The following is a 20,549-nucleotide window of genomic DNA, read 5'->3' as shown; positions in this document are numbered from 1 at the left end:
CTCTGCTTCATGCCAGGGTCCTGCTCACTCTATCAGGGGTTCTACTTTGCCAACACTCACTCATCATACATTATCTCATTGGAAACAGAAGCTAGGGGCGCCATTGGCCTAGCGGTCTAAGCGCGCCCCATACAGAGGCTATAACCCTTGTCGCAGAGGTTGCAGGTTTGATTCCAGCCTCGACCATTTACTGCATGTCCTCCCCATAGACTGTAAATAAAAATGGACAGCGTTGCTCCGCCTCTTCCCGTTGTACAGTTCTGAAGCCAAAAAATCCCTCTCCTGGTCGCAGCCATTGTGCAGCCAGAGCCTGTGAAGCCACTGTAATAAGCTCCGCCCTACAGCGTGACGTCACAAGACGCTGTGTGCCCTTTAAAGTTTCGTTCTACGGCGGCTGTGAATCAAAGGAAACAGGAAGTAAAACCCCGTTTTTTAAACTCTAATAACTAACGAAAAATAAACTTTTCAGGAAAAAGAGGCCTTGAACACAAAACAGTCAAATACTAACTTCATATCACCACAGCATACGGATGTGAGAAACATTCGTACGACGTGTATTTATTTTTTAAAGTTTGACTGCTCCCCCATTCAAATGAATGGGGAAGACGGATTTTTTGACCTATACTGCAGCCAGCCACCAGGGGGCAGTCACACTGCTGAAAGCCTCACCACCAGGGCCGTATCCGGCACGCTTGGTCCTCCCCAACTCTCCACTCCCCATCTTTCCTGTCTCTCTTCAGCTGTCCTGTCCATTAAATCATTTCCAAAATCAAATCTTTCTTATCATTTCACGACTTACACAAGGTTGTTCATGCCTTTATCCTGTCAAGACTAGATTTTTGCAATGCCCTTTATTCTGGTTTATCTCATACTTCTGTTCATCGCCTTCAATTAACTCAAAATGCAGCTGCCCGATTAATCACTGGCTCACGAAAATCCGATCACATAACTCCAATTCTGGCTTCCTTACATTGGCTTCCTATTAAATTCCGAATCGATTTCAAAATACTACTGCTCACTTACAAAGCTCTACACAATCAGGCTCCCCAGTACATCACAGACCTTCTCACTCGGTACAAGCCTCCCCGCCCTCTCAGATCAGCCGACATGGGCTTATTGGTTATACCTAGTGCCCGTTTAAAATCCAAGGGGTCTCGGGCTTTTTCAGTCCGGGCTCCCAAACTATGGAACGACTTACCATCTGAAATAAGGCGTGCTACTTCTGTTCTTAATTTTAAATCACTTCTTAAAACTTTCTTTTTCAAAAAGGCCTTCATAACTTGCTAACATGTTATTATGTATGTGTGTGTGTGTGTGTGTATGTATGTATGTATGTATGTATATGTATGTGCATGTGTGTACATATGTATATGTATATGTGTATATGTGTATGAAAAAGGGTTGGGATTATATTTATTATTGTTTACTTTCTGTGAAGCACTTTGTAACTCTGTTTAGAAAAGTGCTATATAAATAAAGTTTATTATTATTATTATTATTAAAGGCGAAAATGCCCCAAAAATATAACTTTAAAAAAACAGAAGCTAAATTACAGTTTAAATGTCCTATTGTTGTTTCTAAAAATGCAAGTCTGTGACAAATCAATATCCTTTTAACACTTCTACATTGATAAATAAATCAAATACTGACAGTGAAGAAGGAAAGGGAGGAAATGTTCAAGTGAAAACATGGTCATACAACAGCTAACGTTAGCACTCAGTCACTTTACTGCTAAAAATGTCAAGAAATGGGTTTAGTATTAGCATCAGCTGCTGTTTGACAACATGTTAGCTTTGGTTTAAGAACTGCTAATGGCCTGCTAACGTTAGCAGTCTGTCACTTAACATGTTGATGCTGTTCAGTCTCTTTCTTGCTACTAATGGCATCTAAGTAGTAAGATATTGTAACATGATACAAAAAGAAAGGCGTTAACAATCTGCTAATTTTAGCTAGCAGGTGGTTGGGCTATAACTAGCTGTTTTCTGTTTTAGCTCATGTTATAGAACAGCTCACATAGCATATAGTTACTAAAACGCTGTAAAATGCTCGTATGTACGTCACTTTGGACAAAAGCGCCTACTAAATGACATTGTAACATTGTAACATTGTAATGTCACTAGCTTATGATGCTATTATCTGAACCGCAAGGTCCTTTACGCAGTACAAAAATGGTGCTAATGTGATATTAGCTAAAAAGTGGTTGAATATTATCACTAGCTGTTGTCTGAAAACATTTTAGCTTTGGTTACAGAAGAGCTAACAAACAGCTACTCTCTGCTTTAGTTACTTCCTAGCTAATAATGCAGTTATCTAATAAGTGTGGTGCTTTTACCAAGCGGCAAACTCCGGTCTCAAACGATGAAGACAATGCGGAAGTGATATAAACTGCAATATATCGAAAATCTTGAGGCTGGCTGCAGAAACACCGGAAACCACATAGACATGAATGGGAAAAAGACGATCTTTGCAGCATTAATAAACATGTTTACAGCCTGGTTCAAAAAACGGCTTGGCCCTACAACGCTAATCTCTCTAATGGCATACACTGTACGGGGGTGAATGTTTTTCTAACATGACGGTTCAGAAGATATTAAGATTATGAGTTTTGCCCAAATAAGGACATGACTGACGTGACTCCCGGTCGGGAACACACAGCCATTGGCTAAGAGACTCACACTACGTCACACTCTGCCTAGTTGAGTTCCGCATTACCAATATGGCTGCTGCCGTCGATTTGCTTCAAAACAGCTCTTAGGAACAGATGGGTGACGTCACGGATACTACGTCCATATTTTATACAGTCTATGAACATGATACAAAAAGAAAGGCGTTAACAATCTGCTAATGTTAGCTAGCGAGTGGTTGGGCTATAACTAGCTGTTTTCTGTTTTCATGTTATAGAACAGCTCACATAGCATGTAGTTACTAAAACGCTGTAAAATGCTCGTATGTACGTCACTTTGGACAAAAGCGCCTACTAAATGACATTGTAACATTGTAACATTGTAACATTGTAACATTGTAATGTCTCTAGCTTATGATGCTATTATCTGAACCGCAAGGTCCTTTACGCAGTACAAAAATGGTGCTAATGTGATATTAGCTAAAAAGTGGTTGAATATCATCACTAGCTGTTGTCTGAAAACATTTTAGCTTTGGTAACAGAAGAGCTAACAAACAGCTACTCCCAGCTTTAGTTACTTCCTAGCTAATAATGCAGTTATCTGATAAGTATGGTGCTTTTACACAATAAATACATTTTCTAAATCCTTACCTCTACTGGAGAGGTCCTTGTTAGTGAAATAGAGTTTTATTCCACCAGCGTTGATGAAAAATGAAGAAATAAGACCGTCTTGAGAGCACAGATCAGGAGTTTGGGAGGAAAACGTTTAATTTCAAGGAGGTTAGCTCAATGTTTATCTCTGATATCAACTTAATAATCTGAGTAATGGACCTTTAATGTCATTTAAATTGCTTCAATATTAACAGCAAGATGCTTTCTGGCTGAATACATTTAAAAGAAATGAGTCCACAAGATTTGAAATGCTTTAAAAACTATCTTTATTTGATTACTTTATTAAACAAAATACAATCCATATCAAACACACAATAAGGCTTTAACAGACACATCGGCTCTTTAAACACACACAGAGAAAACGTTCCTTCAGTTGAAATCTGTTTGAGTAACAACATCTTCTAAAAATGTGAAATATTGACCTTTGGATATTTTATAGGAGATACCATCCTGAGAAAAGAGGATAGACAGAATGGAGAGATGGAGTTTGAATGGTGGGGGGTTTGTGTTTACACAGATAAAGGAGGGTTGACCTAGCTGTTCCAAGATTGTATGCTAAGCTAAGCCAACCCTCTCCAGGCATTATCCTATTTTAACCCCCGACATGAGAGAGGGGTTGATCTTTTAATCCAACACTCGGCAGGAGAGGGAAACAGTGTGCTCCTCATAACCTGGAAGGATTGTTTAAACCCTCCTCAACCATTTCTGAGACACAAACATTGAAAGGTTGAATCAGAATAACATTCAGAGCAGTATTTCAACACACACGTATGTGGGTTTAATGTCTTATGTGGGAGTTTACATTCATATTCCACATATTGGAAAAACTAGTTTATAATAATTATAATTATAAGGCTGATTCTGGTATTTTTCAGATTAAGATGTGATTGTGTGAAATAAAGGGTATCGGTGTCTTAAGTGGAAGTGCAAAGAGAGCACCATGAGAAGGAGATGAAATGTTCAGAGAGAGGAAATGATAAATAAATAGTGGATAACATAAATAAATAATCTGTGGGAAAAAGGGTTCTTGGTCCGTTTAAATAATGTTTTGATAACAGCTGGAGTGTAAAAAGTTATGATAATGGAATGGTACATAACCAGATTAATAGTGAGTATTTATCAGTGGAAGGAGAATCCAGACGCCCCCAGACCTCCACACCACTGGTTGATGAACTTGAGGACGTCCTGACACTCTGGACTGTGAGTGGTCTGCAGGACAAGACAGACAAGAACGACAACCAATCACAAAACAGATTCATCATGAAGGTTTTTCAGACTAAAGTCCAGGAGACTGGGTACAACCTCTCTAACTGGGGATAAAAGGTGGATCTGATAGTGTCAGAGGTGTGAGTTTATTATGAGTCCTAAACAGAAATAAAGTGTAGACGTCATCTGCTGACTACCTGCTGCTTTTTACACACAGCCCCAAACAGCTGCAGTGAACCAAGAGGTAACATGATTCCCTCTGAGGTATGATGGAGTCCAGGATGTGAACATCATGATAAAAAAAATACCTCAGTGATATTTTTCTACCTTCATTCTGAGTCCAGTACTTTTTAGTTTTCAGCTTGTATTAACAGTCTCTACCTGCCTGTCAGTTTGGTCTCACCTTTGTAGCCATGAGGAATTTGTTCCAGTCGTCCTTGTTGGCTGCTTTCCCCACAGGCGAGAATTCAACCTTGTTCCTCAGGACGGGGTAACCTGCAGGCAGGAACAACACACAGTCACTGTTGCTGGTGGGAGTTAATTTTACAGCTTTTATTATCTATTTAAAGCTAGGGTTGGTAGTCTCGAAAAACTAGCATGAATTTGAATGTAGCATTTCCTCAGGACTCCGTCTAACCCCTCCCCTCCTCCCCCGGAGCTCCTCCAAAACGACGCCCCCCCCCCCCCCCCCCCCGCTCACATGCACGAGCGCCGCTGACTTGCGACCATATGATGGTGACTGATTTAGAACCGGTCCTCACCAAAACATTATCATAGTGAAAGTTAAAAACACAAACAAACATGGCTGCTGTTAGCACTCACAACTGTCATGCTAGCATTATCCAGTTGTCATGGTGACACGATATTAAGAGAAAAGTTATAACACATATATAACACTGTAACAGCTCTACTGTTTGTTAAACATGTTCAGTGTAGATGTTCTTAATTCCTACAGTGTTGACGGTCAGTGAAGGCATCAGGAGAGGTGTAGAGTGTGTGAGTGGGAGAGAGGAGAGACAAGAGGAGAAGTTCTTCATTCATTCAAACATTGATTGTTGTTTTGTTGGTTGGCGTGATCACGGCCGACAGTGACCGGTTATTAAAACTCAACGTGTTCACGAATCGGCTCGTCATCACTACAGCGTCCGGACGGACGCTACAGTACATCTACATTTCTGTAGGACTCACTAAATGTCATTCATTCTTTCTTGTCAGAGCCCCCGTGGTGAGAGCTTTTTAGACTCTGATCCGGACTACAGTCCTGAGCAAAGCACCTCATCAGGTCAGAGGGGACAGGCCAGAGGTCGAGGGAGAGGGGCAGTCAGTAGAGTCAGGGGAAGTAGAGGCAGGGGACGGGGTCTGGGAGTGCAGGCTGGGGAAATGTACGTGCAGGAGGAGGGCAGAACGACAGGACGGGACCCAAAAAACGGTGATTGGTTGGTGTTTTCCCAGGTTTTCTCCGGCTGTAGATAGCAGCTTTTCTTCGCTCTTTTTTAAGAACACATTATGTATTGATTACCATCAGGAAATAAAGATCATTTTAACCAGTATAACAAAAAGTGGATCTAAATCTGAACACCAACCCCAGCTTTAAACATCAAAGAACCATCTTAATCTGGTGAGGTGGACCGCTAACAAAATGTCATCATAACATGTCATTAATATTATCACACTGAAATGATACACTTCCTTAAACATGTACTAAAAAGAGTTTAACATTAAATAAACCATGTTAGATTAGAGTGTGTGTGTGTGTGTGTGGGTGTGTTTGTGTTACCAGTGAGCAGACAAGGCAGCGAGCGCAGGCCGGTGTTTGATGCGACCAGCGACGCTTCGTACGAGTTTCTCTCATCTCGAGGGAGAACCTGCTCCAACCGGTTGTCCATGGACACCATCAGCACCCAGTCCCGGATCTGCTCCCGCTGGGCGTCCTGTTAAATTAAATACACAAAGACAAACACACAACGTCTGGGTCTGTTTGTGGACATGAGCTACTGATTGATACACGTTTAAAGAAGCGTGTTTCAGTTTGTAGGAAGAGGTCTCACAGTGACGCAGAGTTTGGTGGGGATCGGGACCTCAAAGGGAATGTCGGTGTCCATGAAGTCAGAGTGATCCAAAGCGTCCAGGGTGCCCTCGTCAATCGCCTGGAGACAGAAATCATCAGCCAATCAGGAATCAGAACACTTCATGAGTCAACAGTCTCTGAGCGTCAGGACGGATCTTTGATGCACAGTAAGCTCTGGATGTTCAGTACAGAGTATCTATGTAATGATGTTTCCCTGTTTACTCACGTCACACAGATCCAGGAAGTGATTGAGGAAGATGAAGGCCATGTTCTCCCAGCCGACCGCCTGACAGGTTACAGAAACAGACACAACATGTGTATTAAACTGGAGCAAAGGGTCATGCGACAGAGCCCTTTAAAGACTAAAGAGAGCTGTATTAACTAACTCATGGTTATCCTTTTTATCACACACAAAGCACAACATGGACTCTCCTGTCCCTGTGAGCCAGGACGCAGTATGTTAGTATTTTTCTAATAACAATACATTTATTATACTACTACACTAATAATAATTGCAATAAAACAAAAAATACAACCACAACTACCACAACTACCACAACTACCACAACTACCACAACTACCACAAACAAACAAACAAACAAATAGTAATAATGTTTCTCAAAGGTTTTAAAAGGTACCAACCCTGCAGGCCAGGCCGGCCTCATAGAAAGCTTTATCTGCAGGAATGAGCTCAGTGTGACGCAACAAAGACACCGACAGCTTGGCTGCTATGCTGACCTGAAAATCACAAGAAGAAGAAGAAGAAGAAGAAGAAGAGTTAATGATAGAATGAGATGTTAAAAACTGTTGAAACATCAGAGGAAGAGTGGAGCTCTGATGAGAAAAGTTAACCCAGCTATTAAGAGTTTGGTTGCCTCTTACTTCCTCATTGATCATTTTCAGTTGTAAAACTGTTAAAGGTGACATATCACGCTTTTTTCATCAACATATATTGGTCTAAGAGGTCCCCAAAACCTGTCTTTAAAGTTTATGCTCAAAAAAACACTTTGAAATCAGATTTTGGTCTGCCTGAAAATCCCTCTTCTTCAGCCCTGCTCAGAACACTCTGTTTTCTCTCTGACCACGCCCCCTCAGGAAGTGGATGTGGCCTCGGCTGTCCAGCACGTTGATCTAATGTTTACATGTTGGCTGAATATACACGGCTGTTCAGAGATCACGTTACTTCAACCCTCTGAATCTGATCCAGAATCTGATCCTGACTGAGAGGCGCCTGTAGCAGGACCTTTCTGAAGGATTGGTCATAGATTTAGTGTTTCTTGTTGTTTTATTTATCAGTATATAGACGTGTGTCTTGGTACACAGCTACGAACATGTAGCTATGTGGCTATGCTAACTAGCGCTAGCACTTATCCATGATAAATAAAAATCATCCACTAGATATTCAAATCTGCAGACGTGGGGAGTAAAACCGACCTCTGCCAGAAAGGCAGCAGGACCTTTCTGAAGGATTGGTCACAGATTTAGTGTTTCTTGTTGTTTTATTTGTCAGTATGTCGACGTGTGTCTTGGTACACAGCTACAGCTACAGCTAGAGCTACAGCTAGAGCTACAGCTATGTGGCTGTAGCTATGTAGCTACGAACATGTAGCTATGTGGCTATGCTAATTAGCGCTAGCACTTTTCCATGACAAATAAAAATCATCCACTAGATCTTCAAATCTGCAGACGTGGGGAGTAAAACCGACCTTTGTGTTTATTAAGACAGCCTACAACTAGCATGCCTCCCTCCTAAGCTCCTTGTTAGCACACATTTGTGCAGGTAATGAAAAACAGAGGAGGGGATTCAGTATTATTTTATACAGTCTATGGGCTGAACAAGCTCCGAGCTCTGACTCCGTGACAGACCGGATATTGTTATGTAACAAAAACACGGAAGTCTGAAACGGCTCGTTTCAGCACACATTTACAGAAAGGTGTAGAAATCAAAACAGGGGCAGAATGGATTTTTTTAATTCTCGGGGGGTTCGTAGACAGGGACACATATTTCAGGTAGAGAACCATTAAAAAGTCAATTTTGCACGATATGTCACCTTTAAAGTAAATTTGGCTGAGTGATGAAATGCAGCTTTCATAGTAACAGAATAATACCAGCATTATTAAAACACAAGGGCAGACAGATCTTCTTCATGTGCAGGTGAAATTTGAAAGTTGTGTGTGTTTGTGTACCAGCTGCTCGACTCCTTTCGCGGCGGATCTCGTGGCGTAGTAATGAGCGATCAGCAGCAACTGTTCAAAGTCCTCATGAGCCGGAGAGTTGGCCTCTGCGGACCTCGACATGTTCTCACACTGAGAAGAGTCAGAACACAAATCACAACATACTGATTAAAGATAAAACAGTCTAAGACGAGCATTCAGGAGATTCGTTTGTAAGCGTGTCGTGGTTACCAGCTGCTGCAGGAAGTTGCGGAGGTCGGCCCACATGTGGTAAGACTCTGGTGTGTCGGTGTCGGGGAGATTGATGAGGTCCAGAAATAGACGCTTGTAGATGTTAAAGTTCTGAAACAGAGATCAGATGAGGATTAACAGAGGCAGAGCTCCAACAAGACCCCACTTTTTTTTTAAGCATCAATATTTGACTCTCATTTAAAAAGTGATCCAAGCATCTTTCACACATGCACACCTAGCGCCAAATCACAACAAACATTATCCTCAGACTCTTTCCAAACAGAGCAGGTCTAGACCGTACTCTATGTTCTATTATTAACAAAGACCCAACATCAAGACAGGATCAGATCCAGTCCCATCTTACAGACAGGACTCAGTCTGATCTCATCTTAATCCACCATGAGCAGAGCACTTAGACAACATGTGTTACCTGAGGGTTTGGTGGCGCTCCGTGTTGGATGTAGAGGCACAGAGCCTTCGTGGGGTCTTCCTCTTTGATGAGTAGTGTGGCGTACAGAGCGACGTACTTATGCAGGATCTTAAAGTTCTGAAAACACAAGACAGGGAGGATGGCGAGTTAAGTTCACGTCTGTAACTTTGAACCTTAAATCTAGATCTTTAAAGCACCTGTGAGGAGTTTTTTATTGGTTCAGAAAAAGGGGAGGAGTCGGATCATGCATGCATCTTATTTCTCCACAGCAAAGAGTCTACATAAGATATAATCTAACTTTTAGAACAAAGCAGGATGAGAAAATATGAGAGGTATCACTTTGTCCAGAGGGGGCGCCAAACTCAACACAAAGTGAGAGTTCCTCACTGGAGCTTTAATCACAGACAGTCGAGCCGACGTGTGTTCAGTACCTGTTTGGATGCTGTTTCCAGACATTTCTCCCACTGTCCTCTCTCTGCGTACATGTCCAGAGCTGCTACCACGTCCACACCCACCAGCTGAACACACACACACACAAATACACACACACAGTTTTGATTTGTTTGATACTTTGACAACATTTCTTCATTAACAGAGAGTGACTGAACTCACAGAGTCGACTTTGCCTTGGTCCTTCAGGTGTTCTTTGTACTTCTGGTCCACGTAGTCCTCGTACCTGACGGATATCAGAGGAATCAGAGACGCTTGGATACTTCGCTGATGTTGTTCTGTGTTGCATGATAGTGTGTGTGTCTTAAAAACCTGGGCTCCAGCTCCTTGGCGACTCTCTTGGCTTTGTTCCACTCCTCCCCAGCAATGAAAGCATCAATGGCCTCCTTGATGAGGTCTACGTTCAGGTAGATCTCAGCCGCCTGAAACACACCGACACACAAACACACAAATATTCATGAAAAGCACTTCTCTTTTCTATTTGAAGAATGTATCAAAGTCGTTCCTCTTCTATTTGAATGTTTAATAAAAAGAATATTTAGTGGCATCAGATGTTGTGTACTTGTGTGTGTCAGTGTGTGTGTGTGTGTGTGTGTGTTCTCACTCACAGAGTTGTACTTCCTGAGCTGTGTGAGTCGCGGTCCGACCGCCCGGACAACCTCCACGGCTCGATCCACACCGAGGAACTTGATGGATAACTCTACAGCCTGGAAACACACAAACAAATCAATCAATCAATCAATCAATCAATCAATCAATCAATCAATCAATCAATCAATCAATCAATCAATCAACCAATCAATCAATCAACCAATCAACCAATCAGGATTTATTTGTAAAGCATTTTTAATTATATTATATAGTTACACAAAATGCTGTATATGAACGAGTATAAAGACAGAATTGGTGTAATAGTGAACTTAAGGATGCTTTGTAATTACGAGAAGTCAAAGAGACTCAAACAGTGAATAAAAAAAAGTCATGTTCATGTGGGGATTTTGAATTGAATTACATAGATCTGCACCAAACCCAAAGTGCCCAAGGTGTGATGTAGCCTGGGATGCTACAATAATAACTCTCCACCTCTCATATTGTGTCTACCTACTGTTTCTTATTCATATCTGGGTTGTGGAAAACAAATTACAAACCAGCCTTCAAAATAAAAGCCCCCCCCCGTAAAAAATTGTTAAATAGTAGAAATTGACACATGAAAGTAAACGTTTTTAAAAAAAATAAATTTTCTTCCTCTTGAAGGATTATTTTATGAATTTATAACTTCATTTTATATTTTTACATTTTTAATATTTCAGATTTTTGAAAGTTTCAATCTTTAGTTTTTTTTTTTATTCTTCCAATATTATTTCATTTTATTTCTCTTTGGAAAATTGTTTAGATGTTCTAATTGAATAATAATGATTTATTGTGTCTGTTCCAAGAATATAAGGAATGTTGACATTTATCATTTAATACAAATAATAATGATAGTAGATCTTAACTGGTTGAACACCTGTAAAGACAGCAAAATACAACAGGCAGGTAATCAAATCATAAATAAGAGCTAAGATAAATAGATAAATAAATAAATAAATAGTAAAAAAGACTGTAAAAAAATATATTTTAAAAGACTTTTAGAAAATATAATTCACATGAATTTCAAATCTCAAAGACTCATCAATAACAGTTTGTTTAAAGAAAGGACTGTAGTTTTCAGATATTTAAAAACAGGTTGAGATGAAGGTGAAGAGGATGAGACTCTAATTAAGAGTCTGTTCACTCAGCTCTGTCTTTTAAAGGAAGTCTTTGTAATAAAATCTACTGCGTGTGATCCGGCTCTCCACAGGAGGTCATGTATTGATTATGTCGACCCTCTGACCTTTTCCTGAACAGAACCAGGAGAGTGCACGTTTAATTCTCTGTTGTTCTCTCTCTCTCTCTCTCTCTCTCTCTCTCTCTCTCTCTCTCTCTCTCTCTCCCCCTCTCTCCCCCTCCCTCCCTCCCTCCATCCCTCTCTCTCTCTCTCTCTCTCCCCCTCCCTCCCTCCCTCCCTCCCTCTCTCTCTCTCTCTCCCTCACTCTCCCTCTCTCTCTCTCACTCCCTCTCCCTCTCACTCTCTCTCTCTCTCTGTCCCTCTCCCTCTCTCTCTCCCTCTCTCTCTCTCTCTCTCTCTCTCTCCCCCCTCTCCCTCTCCCTCTCTCCCTCTCCCTCTCTCTCTCTCTCTCTCTCTCTCTCTCTCTTGTTGGTTAATCGAACTCAGAGTAGGAAAAAAAAAAGGATCGATCTGTGAGACCTCGTGACCTTTCTTTTAGCAACACCATCAGAGCGAGCATTCAAAGTCCAAATGATCTGATCTCCACAGAGCTGTGATCGATGACACACAATAACTGGCGTGAAACCCCGGGAGGAAATCTATTGATGCTGATGACACTGTGACCTCTCCCCTCAGAGGGAAGGTTGGAACCCGTTACACGTCTGTTTTATCATTCGTCCGTTACAGTCGGAGCTGAATGTGAACGCAACCTCTCCTTCAGTGTTCACCTCGTTACGACAGATAAGACTCGATCGTCACACAAAGAGTGTTTACCCTCATCCAGTACTTCTCCGTCAGGTTGACGTTGGCGTCGTCCTTCACCTTCAGGTAACACTCCACAGCTCGAGAGTATTCACCTGACTGCTCCCACTCCCTGGCCTGTTCCAGCAGAACCTCCACGCCTCTGAAACACACCAGAGAGAAGAGACACATGAGGAAACACAAACGGGGTCAAGTCATCTGAGGGCTCCTTTAAAATATCACGACAGCAAATATGAGACAAAGCATGAGTCCAGAGTATCTAAAAATAGTATGGGAGGTAGAGCCTTCAGTTATCAGCCCCCTCTCCTTTGGAATCATCTACCAGTCAGGGTCTGGGAGGCAGACACCCTCTCTACTTTTAAGAGTCGGCTTCAAACTTTCCTTTTTGATAAAGCTTATAGTTAGAGCTGGATCAGGCTTGGACCAGGTCTTAGTTATGCTGCTATAGGCTTAGACTGACACACTGGGATCTTTTCTTTCACTCCCTCAACTTGCTCGATTTCACCATCAGTGGAAGTAGTATGGGAGGTAGAGCCTTCAGTTATCAGGCCCCTCTCCTTTGGAATCATCTGCCAGTCAGGGTCAGGGAGGCAGACACCCTCTCTACTTTTAAGAGTCGGCTTCAAACTTTCCTTTTTGATAAAGCTTAAAGTTAGAGCTGGATCAGGCTTGGACCAGGTCTTAGTTATGCTGCTATAGGCTTAGACTGACACACTTGGATCCTGTCTTTCCCTCTCTCTCCTCTCTCTGCCTGTCTCTTACTTTAACTCTTCCTGTCCCATTAAAGTTACTAACCATAGACCTTTCTGGAGTCCCTGAGCTCCCTTGTCTCGTAGGTTCCTCTGGATCGCTGCTGCTGTGGATGTGCTAGACTCCAGCTGCTACACTACTACTATCCGTCTCCCCACTATCATCTCCCTCTATCCCTCTCTCCAACACGATCTCAGCAGATGTGTGTCTAACATGAGTCTGGTCCTGCTGGAGGTTTCTGCCTGTTAAAGGAAGTTTGTCCTTGCCACTGTAACTTGCTAAATGCTGCAAAGTGCTCTGCTCATGGTGGATTAAGATGAGATCAGACTGAGTCCTCTCTGGAAGATAGGACTGGATCTTATCCGGTCTTGATGTTGGGTCTTTGTTAATGATAGAACATAGAGTACGGTCTAGACCGGCTCTGTTTGGCATCTTGAGATGACGTTTTTGGGGATTTGGCGCTTTATGAATAAAGATTGATTGATAGTAATTACCTTCCTTTGGCTTGATTTTTTCCTCTCACTTCTCTTCTACGACAGGAAACTACTACTTCATTTTAGTTATGCATAAAAACTATAATTTATGGGCCTTTGAAAACACTGGAAGATGACATCTCATAGGCCAAACAAGCTATGACATCAACATCTTTCTTAATTTCCTGTTTGAAGTGACGACATTTCAAACAGGGAACACATTTAATCCGACCCACTGCAGCAGAAATACCACAGAGATTTCCTCCATCAGTCACAGTCTCATCCTGGATTGATAAAGCTGTCTCATTGCTGTAATTTTCCATCCAGTTTGGCAGCTAAGTGTTTGGAATAAATGCAATCAGATCCTTATTCCTGTTCTCAGTTTCTGTATTTCTGTTTTCTTACTTTGCATATCACAAGAGGAAATCAGCTTTTACCTCGACTAATCACCTCGTACTAAAAACAACACTGTGGCTGATCATTTCCCAAAAGCCCAACCAGAGACAAGGACTCAAATTAGCCACCACCAGAATCCTGTATTCACTGCACTGGTGGATTTAGAGCTAACAGTGTCTACATGTTTTGTCCCTGTCAGATAAACTGACAAACACATAAATATATCCAGACTTCAGTAAGCCTCTACACTTATCTGGAGCCTGAGCAGCAAACTGCAGCAATAATTCAGTGTTTTCTCTCTTCAGCCCTCTTCCTCGTCCGTCTCCGTTGGTAACTTTTGATGTTTTCTCTCCCACGAGTCGTTAATGAGCACGAGGCGATGGGAGAGAGGAGGATAGAAGAGCGGCGTGCTCGATGCTGCTGCTCTGCCTGCTAACGAGATATTCCTCATCGGCGGTTTCAATTTGGGATAACGCTCGAGCTGTGTTTTAATAAAGCATCAAACTGGCTCTCTGTGTGTGGGTGATACCGCAGGGTGAGCGGGGAGGGACCGTCGAATGTTTGGAGAGCGGTTGTTGTTTCCCTTTGGCCTTTTTGAAGGATCATCGACAACAAAACTGCAGAACATGTGATCTCTGTTTATGAGCCAAAACCACAAGATGCTCAGTTTTGTTTGATTGAAGCAGAACAGGTTTAAAGATTTCCTGTCTTTTTCATATTTGAAGAGAAAGAAGACAAAGTGATAAAAACATTGAAGCCTCTCTGGACTTTCACAGACCGTATTTCTTGGTCTAAGTCTCACCTGACTCCCTTCTTCGAGGTCTCTCTTTCGTACTCTTCTTGCAGCACAGAGAGCTTGTTGGGGAGATACTCCTTACAGATCCGCATGGCATCACTCCACATTTCTGCATCCTGAAAAACAACAAACCACTTCACCAAAAGGCAGAACTTCCAACTTTATGATTCTGATTCAAAAATAGGCAATCAGAGAAGTTTCTGGACTCATCTCCTGGGTAAAATGTTCAGCCAGATAAAGTGAGATCTGGTAAGAAGAGCTATCTTTTTTTTGGCTCCTCCCGGTTTACCTTGTAATATTTAACAGCGATATCGGGTCTCTGGGCTCGGAGCAGGAAGGCCTCAGCCTTCTGGAAATCATTCTGTTCAAAGCAGAACTTGGCTTGGCCGACCAGAACCTCAGACACGCTCTCTGGATCGTGTCCCTCGGCCACCCGCTGCGCGCTGGCCCAGTCCTTGTTGTGGATGTACCTGGAGCAGAGACACAGACACGGGTCCAAATACGACCGAAATAACAAACCCGTCTTTTTAAGAGAAGTTTAAATCTGATGAGAGGAAGAGAAACTTCAAACTCTCTCAAACCGTTTAAGCTACATGTGTCCTCACAGTTTGTATCATAGCTGTGTTAAATGCTTGATTCTGATTGGTCCAAACTCCATCACACTGCACACTGCTGCTACATTTACAGCTCTAACCACAGACTCTGGTGAACTACATCAATTCAATTCCCTGAAAGAAGTCCGGCTAATTTGATGCTTTGATGATTCCAGCTAGCTGTTAGCGTGGACGCAGCTCAAACTGTGAATTCTTTAAATCAATAAAATCATTTTTAGTCTCTAAAAGTAGTATGGGAGGTGGAGCCTTCAGTTATCAGGCCCCTCTCCTTTGGAATCATCTACCAGTCAGGGTCCGGGAGGCAGACACCCTCTCTACTTTTAAGAGTAGGCTTCAAACTTTCCTTTTTGATAAAGCTTATAGTTAGAGCTGGATCAGGCTTGGACCAGGTCTTAGTTATGCTGCTATAGGCTTAGACTGACGCACTAGGATCCCCTCTCTCCCCTCTCTCTGTCTGTCTCTTACTTTAACTCTTCCTGTCCCATTAAAGTTACTAACCATAGACCTTTCTGGAGTCCCTGAGCTCCCTTGTCTCGTAGGTTCCTCTGGATCTCTGCTGTAGATTCCTTTTTTGGGTCTGTCATCCTTTCTTTCTTCTTTCTTTCTTTCATTCCCTTTTCCTTTCATTCCTTTCTTTCTCTCTTTTCTTCTTTCTTTTCTTTCTTGCTTTCTTAACTTCTCTCTTATTTATTCCTTCTTACTTTTTTCTTTCTTTCATTCCTTCCTTCCTTCTTTCTTTCTCTCTTTTATTCCTTTTTCCTTTCATTCCCTTTTCTTCATTTCTTTCTTTCTTCCTTTCATTCCGTCCTTCTTGCTTTCTTTACTTCTCTCTTTTTTATTTTTTATTCTTTCTTACTTTCATTCCTTCTCTTTCTTTCTTTGTTCTTTCCATGTTTCTTCATCCTTTATGTGTCCTTTTCTCATCCCGTCCTTTCCTTCACCATTTATTCTACTCTTTTTCTTTCTTCTCTTCTTCCTCTCTTTCTTCTTTTCTTAAACCTTTCTGGAGTCCCTGAGCTCCCTTGTCCCGTAGGTTCCTCTGGATCTCTGCTGCTGTGGACGTTCCAGACTCCAGCTGCTACAACTATTACTATCTGTCTCCCCACTATCATCTCTCTCTCTCTCTTCATCTCCCTCTATCCCTCTCTCCAACACGGTCTCAGCAGATGTGTGTCTAACATGAGTCTGGTCCTGCTGGAGGTTTCTGCCTGTTAAAGGAAGTTTGTCCTTGCCACTGTAACTTGCTAAATGCTGCAAAGTGCTCTGCTCATGGTGGATTAAGATGAGATCAGACTGAGTCCTGTCTGTAAGATGGGACTGGATCTGATCCTGTCTTGATGTTGGGTCTTTTGTTAATAATAGAACATAGAGTACGGTCTAGACCTGCCCTGTTTGGAAAGAGTCTGAGGAGAACGTTTGTTGGGATTTGGACAACCATATACTGTACGTACATGAGCACAGCCTCTTTGGGTTTCCCTGCTTTGACGAACTCGACCTCCGCCTCAGGAAACTTCCCTTCATCCTCCAGGTAGATGGCTTGTTTCAGGTGGATCTCAGGGATCTTTTCTTTGGACGAGAGGCGAGCCAGATCGAACGCAAAGTCAAATGAGCTGAGGAGGAAAGAAAGAGAAGTCGCCACACTGAAAATGAGACTAGGTGCAAAATGTCCACATCAGAGTCAACGTGTGTGAGGATGAGAAAGATCCCCTGTGTGTTGTTGAGAAGCTCACAAGTTATTGGACGCCGTCTCGATGGCGTACTCCAGGAGACTGAACTTGTTGAGCAGCTTGACGGCCGCCTCTCCTCCCAGACTGCGAGCCCACATGTAGGCCACTTTCTGCTGGGCTCCATCCCCCCCGTGACTCTTTGCTACCTGTTAACACACACACACACACACACACACACACACACACACACACACACACACACACACACACACACACACACACACACACACACACACACACACAGTATGTGTAAGTTTATGTATCTATAGGAGTCCTGCAGCTGCGTGACTCCCTCAGACATTTAACCGAGGGTGTAAAGCTGCACTGAGCTCACACAACACTGCAGCAATAAACAAAAATAAAACTCTTCAATGAGTTCTTTCTCCTCCACTGTTTTCATTCTAGTCTTTTTATGTCTTCATATTTTATATTTAACATTTAAATGGAGCCAGCATGCAAAAGCTTCTCTTCAGGTTTGTTAATTTCTGCACAGTCGGCAGTTATAATTTGGATCATGAATCTGATAACACACCTGCACACACACCTTCACTTCACACAACAGTTCCTGCTGTGATGCTTAAAGAGGAACGTCAGATGACTTGACTCAAACTCTGACTCAGGATATGTCTGAAGTAGACTTGCACTGAGACAGGTAATGGTAACTCGACTTGGACTGGACTAAAATACTTCTCTGGTGACTTGTACTCGAACACGAGGGACTCAAGACTCAGCTTTGACTCCGACTCTTGTAATGGGAGCTCCACTTGGATTTAGACTCAGGTACTTGAGAATTACTTGGACCGGCACTCAGGCAATGGGGTCTAAACTTGGACTCAGACTCAGGTAGTGGGATCTTGACTTGGACCTCTGAAGTTTGTGGGAATACATTTAGAGTGACAGACCCACCTGCAAGGGAAAATTAATATGAGCTGGCTGGTGGATCTGGTGTCACCAAGCTTGGACTTGGACTTGGACTTGGACTTGGACTCAAGCAATGGAGGCTGGACTTTGACTCGGACTTTGGTAATGGGGATTTAATTTGACTCAGACTCAAAGAACAGGAACTGGACTTGAGGTCTGACAAGGTATAGAGAGCCTAGACTAAGACTGTGACAGGGTTTATAGAGCCTAGGATTAGACTCTGACAAGGTCTGTAGAGCCTAGGCATAGACTGATAGGGTTTTTAGAGCCTAGGCCTAGACTCTGACAAGGTTTATAGAACCTAGACTTGGACTCTGATAAGGTTTATAGAGATTAGGCTTAGACTCTGACAAGGTTTATAGAGCCTAGGCTTAGACTCTGACAAGGTTTATAGAACCTAGATTTAGACTCTGACAAGGTTTATAGAGCCTAGGCTTAGACTCTGACAAGGTATATAGAGACTAGGCTTAGACTCTGATAAGGTTTATAGAGCCTAGGCTTAGACTCTGACAAGGTATATAGAGACTAGGCTTAGACTCTGATAAGGTTTATAGAGCCTAGGCTTAGACTCTGACAAGGTTTATAGAGCCTAGGCTTAGACTCTGACAAGGTTTTTAAAGCCTAGGCTTAGACTCTGACAAGGTATATAGAGCCTAGGCTTAGACTCTGATAAGGTTTATAGAGCCTAGACTTAGACTCTGACAAGGTATATAGAGCCTAGTCTTGAAGTCTGATATGGTTTATAGAGCCTAGGCTTAGACTCTGATAAGGTTTATAGAGCCTAGGCTTGAAGTCCGACAAGGTTTATAGAGAACCTGAACCAAACCAGTACAGTGAAACCATTTGGAATTGGATGAGGCTTTAAGGTCTGAAACATCTTAAAGCTCAGACATCAGGAGCACAAAGCCAACAGAGTAACGTGAGCGTGTTTACCCGGTACGCTTCCTCCCACATATTGTTGCCTCTGTACATCTGGACCGCATCCTTCCACTCTCCAGCCTCCATGAAGTGATACTCCGCCTCTGAGAACCTGGTTTCACCTTCCAGCACCTACAACACACATGAACAACACACATGAACAACACACATGAACAACACACATGAACATAACGTACACATCAGGTGAAGTAAGGAGAGCCCGGTCCTGCATTGATAATCCACTAAAAGAAGCTGATTCAAGTTCATGACTGTGAGTCCTAAATAGAGGTGCTGATGAGCAGAATTCACGTCCCTTCAGCAATCGTTTTTTCTCACTTTGCAACACAGCGAAAAAGTTCAAGCTGCTGACAAAAGCGAGTAAAAACACTTAGGGACCAAAGTCTATCGGGAGTCTTCTTTGCCTTTCTCTACTGCAGAGCTCAAAGAGTCTTTAAGGGACGAGACGCGACTGAATATATGGAGCAATTATACATTTGTGCCGTCTGTAGGTGAGCTAAATGTGGTGATGTAGAGGTTTCTTCAAAATACGAGACACACGGTATTAAGGTCAAAGGCTTTTTTGTAAACACACTTTCCCCATCTGTTATATAAGGATAGAGGATTCTCTTGAGCCCTCCTGAAAATGACCTCCTGACCCTGAATGCTTCCTTTTAAAATGTTCCTCATGTGTCCCAAACAGACAGAGAGAGAGCTTTCTGTGTTAATGCACCAAAACTCTGGAACTCTCTGCCTTTGGGCATTAAAGCAACAAGCTGTGTTTTTAAAAGGAAACTTAAGATATACCTTTTTAATCTGTCTTTTAACTCAGATTAATTGAATTTTTAATGACCTCACAATTGTGGTTTTTTGCTATTGATTTTGTTTTATTCAAATATCACATTTTTATTATTTTTTCCAACTTCTATTTATTTAACTGTTTAACTTCTTTGATTTTAAATAATTTATTTAAATAATTTTATTAAAATTTGTTTTAAATTATCTTATTTATTTTTTCTTAACTTTTTTACTCCATTTATTTAAATTATTGTTTTAAATTATTTTATTACAATTTGTTTTAAATTATCTCATTTATTTTTCTTAACTTTCCCCATTTATTTAAATTATTATTTTAAATTATTTTATTAAAATTTGTTTTAAATTATCTCATTTATTTTTTCTTAACTTTTTTACTCCATTTATTTAAATTATTTTTTTAAACTATTTTATTACAATTTGTTTTTGATTATTTTATATATTTTTTATTTAACTGTTTTACTCCATTTATTCAAAATATTTATTTTAATCCTTTTTTTTACAATTCATTTTTAGTTATTTTATTTATTATTTATTAAACTGTTGTACTGCAATGATTGTAATGATTTATTTTAATCATTTCATTAAAATGTGTTTTTAAATACTTTATTTTAATTTTTCATTTCACTGTTTACTCCATTTATTTCAATTATTTTATTATTCTATTATAATTTATTTTATATATGCTTTGCAAATGATTGAAATGATTTGAAAACT

The 20,549-nt window shown here is 41.4% G+C and overlaps 1 protein-coding gene across 1 annotated transcript in view; it reads right to left on the bottom strand.

The window, feature by feature from the left end:
* Positions 1-4,311: 4,311 nt before the first annotated feature.
* ift172 (intraflagellar transport 172) overlaps positions 4,312-20,549 on the bottom strand; it is a 64,271-nt gene continuing 48,033 nt past the window's right edge. Inside the window, exons 29-47 of the mRNA XM_034699906.1 lie at positions 19,035-19,151; positions 17,184-17,326; positions 16,905-17,063; positions 15,129-15,309; positions 14,846-14,955; positions 12,437-12,566; positions 10,464-10,562; positions 10,168-10,277; positions 10,018-10,081; positions 9,837-9,923; positions 9,406-9,522; positions 8,976-9,086; positions 8,757-8,876; positions 7,212-7,307; positions 6,796-6,855; positions 6,550-6,648; positions 6,279-6,432; positions 4,905-4,996; positions 4,312-4,504 (exon numbers count right to left, since the gene is read on the bottom strand). Of these exons, the coding sequence (XP_034555797.1) occupies positions 4,415-4,504; positions 4,905-4,996; positions 6,279-6,432; positions 6,550-6,648; positions 6,796-6,855; positions 7,212-7,307; positions 8,757-8,876; positions 8,976-9,086; positions 9,406-9,522; positions 9,837-9,923; positions 10,018-10,081; positions 10,168-10,277; positions 10,464-10,562; positions 12,437-12,566; positions 14,846-14,955; positions 15,129-15,309; positions 16,905-17,063; positions 17,184-17,326; positions 19,035-19,151 (2,139 nt within the window). The 3' untranslated portion in view covers positions 4,312-4,414. The remainder of the gene's footprint in view (positions 4,505-4,904; positions 4,997-6,278; positions 6,433-6,549; positions 6,649-6,795; positions 6,856-7,211; positions 7,308-8,756; positions 8,877-8,975; positions 9,087-9,405; positions 9,523-9,836; positions 9,924-10,017; positions 10,082-10,167; positions 10,278-10,463; positions 10,563-12,436; positions 12,567-14,845; positions 14,956-15,128; positions 15,310-16,904; positions 17,064-17,183; positions 17,327-19,034; positions 19,152-20,549) is intronic.

This window comes from Notolabrus celidotus, chromosome 13 (genome assembly GCF_009762535.1).
Source record: "Notolabrus celidotus isolate fNotCel1 chromosome 13, fNotCel1.pri, whole genome shotgun sequence".
NCBI classification, from domain to species: domain Eukaryota; kingdom Metazoa; phylum Chordata; class Actinopteri; order Labriformes; family Labridae; genus Notolabrus; species Notolabrus celidotus.
This window is presented reverse-complemented; position numbering and strand designations above follow the sequence as displayed.